Source organism: Chelonoidis abingdonii, chromosome 4 (assembly GCF_003597395.2).
Source record: "Chelonoidis abingdonii isolate Lonesome George chromosome 4, CheloAbing_2.0, whole genome shotgun sequence".
NCBI classification, from domain to species: domain Eukaryota; kingdom Metazoa; phylum Chordata; order Testudines; family Testudinidae; genus Chelonoidis; species Chelonoidis abingdonii.
Genome location: NC_133772.1, coordinates 13,148,591 through 13,159,265, shown reverse-complemented (window position 1 = coordinate 13,159,265; position 10,675 = coordinate 13,148,591). Strand labels below are relative to the sequence as shown.

The 10,675-nt window shown below is 44.5% G+C and overlaps 1 protein-coding gene across 1 annotated transcript in view; it reads left to right on the top strand.

The window, feature by feature from the left end:
- Positions 1-9,973, top strand: part of LOC142046679 (complement decay-accelerating factor-like) — a 12,729-nt gene extending 2,756 nt beyond the window's left edge. Inside the window, exons 3-4 of the mRNA XM_075064645.1 lie at positions 8,169-8,357; positions 9,750-9,973. Coding sequence (XP_074920746.1) covers positions 8,169-8,357; positions 9,750-9,973 — 413 coding nt within the window. The remainder of the gene's footprint in view (positions 1-8,168; positions 8,358-9,749) is intronic.
- The last annotated feature ends 702 nt before the right edge of the window (positions 9,974-10,675 follow it).

The window sequence follows — 10,675 nt, the reverse complement described above, 5'->3', positions numbered from 1 at the left end:
ATGCACAGTTCCTCAGACTAGGATCTCGCAGGGATTCCGAGAGTATTATAAGCCTTTTTCTTTTATAGGAAAGATTTTTCGTGTATTGCGTTCACTTTTGTACCCTGTTTTCTATAGTAACAGAAATCTCCTATGCTCATGGGAGATAGAGGTGCTACCAAAACATCCCCACTTTGTTAGTTCCCCTGTGTCTCGTTTGGTTGGCTAATACAGTCTTTAAAGCCTTAACAGAGCTATAATTGTGTGTGACCCTACATGGTGTTGAAAACATAGATCCTTTTAAGAGTGCATTGTGGCACCATGTTTCTCATCTCAAATCTTTAGCTCCGCTCCAGATGCTATCCAGCTCTAACATTGAATTCTAGAAAATCTCGATGGAGATCGTTGCCCATGGGGCAGGCACACTAGTGCATTTTGGAATTACCTGGTAGTCTCACTTTTTGGTGGGTGGTGTTCTGAACCTGGACTTCCTTACATGGAACAGCAGAGCAGGTAGGGGTTCGTCCCTACACAAACCCTACTCCACAAGAGGCTGGGGACGCGTTACTCCCATACTCCATTTTAGCCCCGTCCTCAGTTGTGCAAGTGAATAGAGCGCTCCGTGATGAGTAACCACTCTGTTCGAATGTGTAGGTTACAGTTGACCCATAAAAGAAGTTTTCTTTACGCTGGCTTCCAGTTGGGATGTCTGGGCGGAAGACACGAATACTGTAGAGACACAGGAGAGTGTATTTTAGAATCATACTGGATATGTAGACATGCTCCAGTTATACTTATAGCCTGTCTTGAATGGAAATAATACTTAGGAACTTTTTCCAACTAGGAAGAGCAATGGCACAGTCTAAGCGCTGTTAGCTTTATGCTCGGTATTCTACCCAATTCTCAGTTTCAGCGTCTGTTCATGTGCGTCTGCAAACCACAAATATGTTAGGACTTACGTAGCATAACATCGGATATGGTGTACACTTGCCTTCATAGGACTGTTTTAAGATCACCGTGCATACCTAGCGATGTGTATCAAAAACAATGATTTTCCTGTTTAGTGCACTCCCATTAAGTGATGAATCTATCTACTTTCAGGGCACGTGAAGTGCACTTAAAGCACACGGTACTGAACTCCTTATCTCTGGTTATTTGCTCATTACTAATATCAGTGGGGTTTCAGTGTTTAGTACTGTTACGTGCAACCTGGATAACGTCCAATAGGGCTCAATAATCACCCTCCTGGTGTGTGGCCTATTTTTATCTAAGTATGTAATGCCTTTTGTGCAGTTTGACTCAGTATTTATCATAAGAAAGACCCTGAAATAAATCTGTTTATGCTCAGGAACGGTATAACACATTTCTCTCTTAGGCATTACCCCTTGCTTAATTTAATGGTCTCATTCTTAATGGATACTGCATTGGTACCTCAAGAGAACCTGTGTTATTTTTCCTTTCTTTTAAGACACTCACCTAAATGTTATATCAGGTATCACTCTGTGTCCTCAAGTGAGACTTTCCAGGTCCTCGGGTATATAGTATCTGCATCTTATTCTTTTATTCTCACATTGTGTGAGATATTCAGACGGAGGGGGGGTGATTGCACCTAAATGCCCTCAACAGGTCAGCTCGTGAGGTATCCTTGTACTTATCTGTCCAACATTGGACTACCACTCCATGCAACAGCGCGTGCAGAAATCCTCGACATTCGGCATTTGAAGACTTTCCAATGCAATCGTTTCCTGGACGTTACTGGGTCTAGAGGGAGGTGAGTGCTGGTGTTTATACGGTAATGTTTGTTTGGTGTGTTTATGTTTCTGAAGGCTTTTCTGTGGATGAATTGTTGGTCTTCTGTATGCTTCGCGCGTTCAGCCACAGTGCAGGTGGGGTCAGACTCACTACTGATTGGGTTTGTAGTGACCATCATTGTTAAGAAACTGTTTCTCCTTCCAGGCTGATATCCCCAGCCTTGTAGAAATTATCTCTATACGGAAGCCTCGTTTAGCCCAATGGCTTGCTCTTTTGAGCTTAGGAGAACCAAATTTTCTTTCCTTCTTCGTTGCGGGTCCACATCTCCACCACAATCAGCTGGTGTTGATATTACGGGACTCACACCACAGACACTTGACCAGGCTAACTTCTGCTTATACAGTCTATCAGCATTTTCGCCCTGGCACTTATCATGGGCAGGGTTTGCCAAGATGGTGTTTTGATTTCTCAGCTGTATTAGAGTGTATATCTCTCATTTGAGTTGTCATGGGATTGTGGGGCAGCGAGAACTCCTCTTGCTGAGGTCTGTCGTTGAAGGTAGCTTGAGATTTCCCTTTGTTCGTCCCCCACGATGTGACTACACTCTAACATAACATAAGCATATCTGCGTCAGACCTTTTCGTTGTCTGCGATATTCATCGAGTTTGGCTTAGTCTTCAAAATAGATGGAGGTCAAGTCTGACCGGCCTCTCTTTCTCGCCGTACCATATCCCACGCGTTTCTCACTTACAGTTCCCTTTCCCCTCCCTTTAGCTAGGGGACTTTCTGCTTGAAGACACCTCATCAGTCTTGTTGCAGATGGAGCAGTTAGTCAGGAAAACGCTCTTCCACCCAACTCCGTAAAGAATAACAGCCTGTTTCCAAATTCAGGAAGGAAGATTATGTTTCTTCCCATCAAAGCCAGGTGTGTAAATCCAAGAGAGTCCAAGGTTTTCCCTCGGCATTGGATCCTACTCTCCACAGGAGACATCTGATGCTCACACAGCACTTCGCAGACAGGCATTTTGGCCAAATTGTAAATATAAGTAGGTACAATCAACGGCAGAGTGCGTATGATAAGAAACCGCTGAAATATGGCCAAATTCCGATTTTGGTTTCCCTGCATTTAAAAACGATCTTGATTGATGCAAGAAATGGTATGGTTTATGTAATAGGTAAGCAGTAAACTGCGGTCAGGTGTGATTGGGGTGAAATTCAGATGGAAGATATGTGCACAGCTCAATCCTAGCAGAAGGAGCCGCTTCAGGCTCTGAAACTTTTACGCCTTTGCTCTTCACACGTGAAGTTGCGTGGTTACCCAAAGGGATATACCTGTACAATTAACTCTTCTGCCTTCTCTGAACTCATTCTCTGGATGGTGTGTGATGTGCACATGATTCCTCGTTTGGCTCTAGAGAAGAAGGATTAGGCTTCTACTCTTTCATCGCTGTGTATGTGGTAGTTGTTATTGCCCATGATGCTGTCCTTCCTCAATTTTTATCACATCTTACCATCAAAGTAGTGTCTGAATTTAGAAAGCTGTTCCAGAAAATTTGTAGTCCACAGGTCAAGAACTTGATAGTGTATTATTAATACACATCCTTCTCACCTGCGCCCTGTTGAGCATAATCCAGACATAAGTAAGACCCCATTGGTCTTTGGAACTGGGTTAATGAGTGCATGTTTCGCGCAGGCGGGGTCTTGTTGTCCCTCGGCGGAGGTCAAAGCATAGTTTCGATATCAATTGCAGATTTTCACTATGTAAAGGCTCTTGTAGATCTTCTTGTGTCCTAAGGATCAGCTTTTGTTATCGATGGTAGAATGGATTGTGGGTGCTATTTAAGACATGTTACATTTTGCCAGACATGGACACTCAACCTAGTGCTCTAAGACCTTTCTTGATACAATAGAGAACAGTAATGCCTATGAATAGTATTAGTCACTTTTACTGAAGCCTTCCTATGGTGTAGTGTTTCTTACCACTGTTCGATTTTCAAGGATAAGGACTGGAATGTGTTAGTGTGGCGTCGGTCTTCGTGTTACTTGTGTGGTCTCCGGCTGGCTAACGTTATGTGGTTTACCAGGCTTCCCATACAGTGAAGGTGAAGACTTATTTGTTTATTTCGCTCTTCAGCTCCAGTCTAATAGCTGTAATCTTCTGTGGGACACCATCAGGCTCCTCTTGGAAGTAAATGAATTCACACTGTTGTGTATAGTAATGTAGTATGGATGTTGATAACTGTTACTATGGCTGTGCCGTGCTGTACCTATTCGTCAGTAGTGCTCAGGGTAGTTATTGTGTTAAACACATGTTTTACCAAAGAATTACCGTCGCAGTTCTGCGTTTACAATAATTCATTCTTTGATCCAGGGTTGTGTTTTTGGGTGGCTTTGTGTTAGTGGCGAGGCGGCGTAGTGATTAGAACTGTCTGGGGTGAGGAAGGTAAAACTCTCGTCAGTACATATTGTTATGTGTGTGTCTAATGTACAGATCAGAGAATCGCTTGTGTATGGTGTGGTGATCCGGCTGTGTGGGATGGAGAGCTGAATAGTGCAGTGCACAGGCGGCTCAATTGATTCTCGGTGTGCTGGTGATGCTGCAGAGTGTGTGAGTGAGGGTCTGTGCGATATTGTTGTGGCTAGATCAGAGCTAAACAATATATGCAGTTTTGCCCCTGTTGTGTTGTTGTCCTAATAATCATTACCTCGGTGGTTCCTATTTCATCTACTCCTAGGATGCTAAAATTGCTATGTTCCCATGGTTCATGAGTCTTTTTTGTCCAGCGATAGACTAAATAGAAATCACAATAGTCTCTTTCTGGCTCCTAATAGCATGATTGTGACTCTTAGGTTCAGCAATGCCCAGACGTGAGTATCAATATTCCACATACAAGCTATCATCTAGTCATAAAGGACCCATGCACCTTTACACAATACTTATGAGTTACACAGCCATTTCTCAGATTAACTTAAGTTGTATCTTCTTACTGTTATCCTCCTCCCTCCTCCTCGTTGGACCTTTAATGTTATTGAGACTGAGATGCATTACAGTAACGAGTCATTAGCCTTAATGTTCTTGACGTCGAATGGGCTGTGTATTCAAAGATTTCGTGAAGGGCTGTGGGTTTACCTTTGATAAGCATGATGCTGTAATGATATTAATTCTCGTTGGGCATTGCTGACGCTATATGAAGTCAATATGCTTAGGCTGAAGCAATCTATTGTGATTCGTTAGTCTTTTTTGTACGCTGACAATATACTGAAAACTGGCACATTTTAGCATCCTGGAGTTATGAAGCCTAGGATGGCATATTAGACAAAACAACAGGGCAATGACTTAGTATTGTTTAGTTGGATTAGCGGAAATAGAGTATTCTGTCAGCACTGAGTTTGGCCCTGTGTGGTTATTTTTAGTGTTCAGTTTCCAGCTTCGTTGGATTGTTGTGTGTTTAGCATCTTTTGCTGAAGGTTTTTTTCCCTCGCTTTAATCTAAGTGTTCTACACTCTCGGAAGAATATCTTGTAAAGCAGTATGCGCGGTGTTTCTGTTGTAACACTTTTTATATTCTACCTGCGCCATGACGTTGGTAATACCAGCTAGTAGTCATGTCATTTCTTTCTCATGTGTCAATTTCATCGTGTGTTCTCCTCTAGAGGCTGTGGACTCGAATAGTTTTAAGCTTTGTGCTGAGACTGACTAAAGAGATAGATGCACATGAGCGAAGTATAAAAATCAGTTCCTTTCCTTCGGTGGAAGACTGTATAAAGTATTACTTGCCTGGCCTGGGATACAGTAGACACGCGCAGATTACAATCCAGTCTTACATTGCCTGAAAATCGAACGTGGTCAGAATATTGGGTTCTGTAAAAAGCTGATCCAATCCTTCATGGATTTTTGTTTCTACTTGTTCAAGATAAGGTCTTTAGAGCCAACTCAGGTTGTGTCGAATATCACAATCGTTAAACATGTCCTTAAACTACCACCTCTACCTCGAATATAAAGCTGGCCTTGGGACAAAAATCTGTACCGCTTTATAGCCAGTAAACTGCTCATTATATCGAACTTGCTTTGACTCCGTCCAGAGTGCACAGCCCGCCCCCATGGAGCGACTGCTGCTTTTACCTATTCCAACAAATGATGCTGTCGCGTGTGCATGTCTATGTCGGGGTGGAGGTATGATATAGGTTAAGTTAGTGAACTATCAATGTTCTCTAGGCTTGCTGCTGATGCTCCTGTGAATGCCTTTTTTGGAGTGTTTAATATAGGGATCAGTCCCTGGGATAATGTTGCTATGATAATAGAAAGCTATCCTAGTCATCTCGTCTACGCAGAGAAATATTGGTTCATCCTGGAGAGCCAGAGAATGCAGAGTTGTTGTAACAGATATTCTCTGTGTGGGGTAAACCGCCAACTTCACGGGTGAAGCTCTTGGTAAGTTTCAGATTGCCTGAGTGGCTCCCTTCTGCCTAGGATGAGTCTTGACACATAATTATGGAGTATCCTCATATTCTCCCCAACTCCTGAAAGCAGTTTACTCTTCCATACTAACCATCCATTTTTGGCTCAATCAATATCGTTTTTAATGCAGGAAGAGATGGATTGGCTCTTTCTCCTGTTGTCTTACCATTCATGCTCTGCGCTTATTGTACAACTTTAGTTCAATTGGGCGCTAAGCTCTGCCTGCACAGTGCTGTTGTGAAGCACAGATGTCTCCTGTGGAGTAGTAGGATCTCAAGTGACCAGGGAAGAACCTTGGACTCTCTTGGATTTTCCCCTGCTTTGATGGGAGAACATTTCTTCTTTCTGAAGATTTGAAAAGGCTGTTCTTCTGTTACGGAGTGGTGGAAGGTTTTCATTCACTGACATAACTGCCCATTTTTGCCAGTACTGTATTGCATGGTGTCTCAGAGAAATCCTGCTGTGAAGGTGCCTGTAGTGAGAACGCTGTATATGGTGCAGAAAGACGCGTCATTGCCCTCTCTATTTGAAACTAGGACTGTGCTTCAGGAGGTCTGAGAAACAATAGGTCTGCCAGCTTTGTGTATTAGTGGCTCTATGCTCTTGTAGGTGTTTCGTGTGGGGCCGAAGCGGAATCTCACGCCTTTCTCCAGTGGGTCGGCCTGGCCCACTACCACAGATATGTTCTTTTCTTATGAGGAAAATCAAGATTACGTGGTAGATTCTGTGTAAACTGCGTGATAAATGCTGTTACTAGATTGGCCTGTGGTCTGGTGGTCAGAATTATCAGTGATGGGTGAGGGAGGACGTGAGGACACAGAAGGAGGTTTGGATTCCCTAGGCTCGTAAGGTGAATCGCCAGGCTCTGGTCCTATCGTAGGCTTCCTACCAGAGATTTAATCTACAGATGGGCGGGTGATTTAGCTCTGGCAAGGAGCGTTTCTGCCTGTGATGGTCACTCAAAAATGATCTTGTAGTTGTTTGAATCCCCACCTGCGTGGGGCTGAGATGATGCTTCCGAAGATACTGAGTTTCACAGTAAGCTCAACACCAAGACATAGGAAACTGCTAACCTCCTCTGCTACTCCAGGCACCGTGTCTCTTAGTGCGATGTGGATTTCTGGCTTACGCGCGTTGCATGGAGTGGTGGATGTTCCCATTTAGCGTAAGAGTCACAGCTGTCTGTTGGAGGCGATTGCTTAGCGTGCACCCCCGCCCCCCCCCCTCCTCTGAATATCTCACAAATGTGAATAAACAGATATGGAAGAATTATGATCCCTGACCTGGAAAGTCTCACTTGAGGCACAGAGTGATTACCTGATATATCATTTAGGGAGTCAGTCTGTAAGAAAGCCAAAAATTAAACCCAGGTCTCCTGAGTCCAATGCCAGTATCTTAAGAATGAGACCATATTGAAGGGGGGTTATGCCTAAGAGAGAAATGTGTTTAAGTTCCTGGCAATCAGATTTTGGTCTTTCTTTGATAACTGAGTAACTGCCAAAGGCATTCAACTTGATAAAATGCCCCCACCAGGGTAGTTATTGGCCCTTCTGGATTTCCAAGTAGCGTAACAGGTTTACCTGATACCCACTTATATTAATCCAAAACCAGAGATGGAGTTCAGTACCTGTGCTTTAAGGCATTCACATGCCCTGGTGTGTTCACCACCTTATGGTGCAACAGGAAAATCATGTGTTTTTCAACATCTGCTAGGTATGCAACAGGTTGATCTTAAAACAGTCCATATGAAGGAAGGTGTAGACCATTCAGATGTTATCCTAGTAAGTCACTTTTGTGGTTTGCAGACCATCAGCGCTGAAGAGAATTGGGTATAATTACCCATGGTGCATTAGCTGTCGGCCTTGCTCGTTCTAGTGGTTTCATAGCTAAGGCTCCTAAATTTCTTTATCAGATCAAGTAACTGGAGCTGCTTCTCTACCAGTATTGATTCTAAAATACACTCTCCTGTGTCTCTCCAGGTATTCCGTGTCTTCCGCCTCCAGACATCCCCAATGGAAGACGCACGTTAATGAAAAACTTCTTTTATGGGTCAGCTGTAACCTACACATGTGACAGTGGTTACTCACTCACTGGTGAAGCCTCTATTCACTGCACAACTGAGGACGGGCTAAATGGAGTATGGAGTACGCGTCCCCCTCGTTGTGGAGGTAGGGTTTGTGTAGGTGAAAAACCCCTCCCTGCTCTGCTGTTCCATGTATAGGAAGTCCAGGTTCAGACAAACCCACAAAAGTGAGACTCCAGTTAAATTCCAGCACTTAGTGTGCCTGCCCATGGCAACATCTCCACGAGATTTTCTAGGATTCATGTTAGAGACTGGATAGCTCTGGAGCGGAGCTAAAGATTTGAGATGGAAACTGGTGCCACAATGCACTCTTAAAGGATCTCTGTTTTCAACCCATGTAGGGTCACAGCTTCTGTTAAGGCTGTTAAAGACCTTTGATCCTAGCCACAGGGGAATAAAAGTGGGGGATGTTATGGTAGCCCTCTATTTCCCATTAGCATGGGGATTTCTGTTCTTGAAAGGGACAACTGAACGCACATCAGAAAAATCTTCCTTAAAAAGAAAAAGGCTTAATCCTGCGAGATCTCTGTCTGTGGAACTTGCATAGTGTTTAGGAGTAGTTCCATCAGTGTGGCTGCAAAGTCTACCCCCCTATGGGTGAAGGACACAGGCTTGCTGGTGCAGTGGATAATGGGATAGGGTACAGCTGTGTTAGTCCCAAACACTTGACCTCTTATTACGAATGCACTTGGGATAAATATAAGCCAGATTTGTAGAATTTTATATTTGAAGGAGTTTGGTGGACAGGCTGAAAGATCCTGGCACTTCTAATGGTAATGAAGAGAGGGCACATTGCTGGGAGCACCAGGTTCCTGAAGCATCTTGGACTTGACTGTGCAGATTGCTGAGCTCCCTCAATGTCAGCGGGTGTGAAGGCCCTTGGTTCCATGTAGGACTGAGCTCCTTGACTTTACCCTGGGGGTGCGCCCATGTCTTGGAGATTAGTGCCCTGGTCACACCTTGAAGAGAGAACACTTGCAAAGTTGCTATTAAGGAACCTACGCTATTACCAGTGTATCTCCATCTCCTCCTCTCAGGGTGGCCCTCCACATTTCTCACAACGGTTTGTATTTTCAAGTAGGAATAATATAGGCTAGTGCCTGAGATTGAAGCCGAAGCCCGAGCCCCTCTGCCTGGGGCCGAAGTCAAAGTCTGAATCCCACTGCCCGAGGGTTTCAGGCCCGGGTGGCTGGGCTCAGGTCACAGGCCCCCTTCCTGGGGCGCTGGGGTTCATGCTTTGACTTTGGTCCCCCTGTCTGGGATGGCGGGGGTTGGGCAGGCTCAGACTTTGTTCCCCTTCCCGGATCGTGTAGTAATTTTTGTTGTCAGAAGGGGGTCCTGGTGTAAGGAAGTTTAAGAACCCCTGGGCTGTGCAACAAGTTATGGAAGTGTAAAAAGGCTTGAGAGCTGCGTAGGCTGCAGGAATTTTTTTCTTCTTCTCTGGCCCTGTGTTTCAGCTAAAGCATTTCTTTTTCAGAGGTTAGATGTCCAGCCCCACAGATCCAGAATGGAAGAAGAGTATTTGGTGACAGAAGTGTCTATTCGTATAAAGACAGTGTTACCTTTGAGTGCGATCCTGGCTACATCATGAAGGGTCACAGTCTGAGTCAGTGCCAAACTGATGACACGTGGGATCCACCTTTGCCGGTCTGTGAGCCAGGCAAGTGTCAAAACTCTGATTTGTTCGTATTATGCATGTAGAAACAGGTTTCCCTTCTGTCTGATCTGTGAGCATCTCCAACACTAACCCAGTCTGGATCTGTCCTGCCTGATGCTCACCTCAAATCAAGAGACTTGACAGACTGGTTTGAGGGGAGAGGTGGACAGTCCCAAAAGACAGTAAAAGACCTAGAGAATAAGAAACAAACCAGGTTGGGGGCAGTGCTGGCAGGGCTCTGAGAGCAGCGGGGATGCCAGATGAGTAATTTTGTCCCTTCTGTTTGCTGCAATCCTTGTGCTTTCCCACAACGCATTGGGGGTCAGGATTCCTCAAACTGCACCAGCTGCAAGAAGTGACCCAGTGGGGCAAGAGCCATGGGTCTGCCTGAGGACGAATTTCTTTAACCCTGCTTAAAGGTGAAAGCAGGGCACTTTTATCTTCCTCTGCTCAGGATCCTTGTGTTTGTTCCATCTTGAAATGGGAACTGGAAGTGGTTTAGAAGATGATATTCAATAACTTCTTGGTCCACCGCAGCTTTTGCAGGAACTTCTGCTTCCTCATCTGAATTTCACACTTTGTATCAATTATGAGCAGTCCTTCCAGTAACTACACATGCTTTTCACTCTTCCTTTGGAGGTGGAATACGACCCTCTAGTTCCTGCATACTGAATACACATGGAACCATTTTTTCTTTTTCTCCCTCACACTGGTCTTTCAGTCAAGCACTTTTCTATAATGGGGTG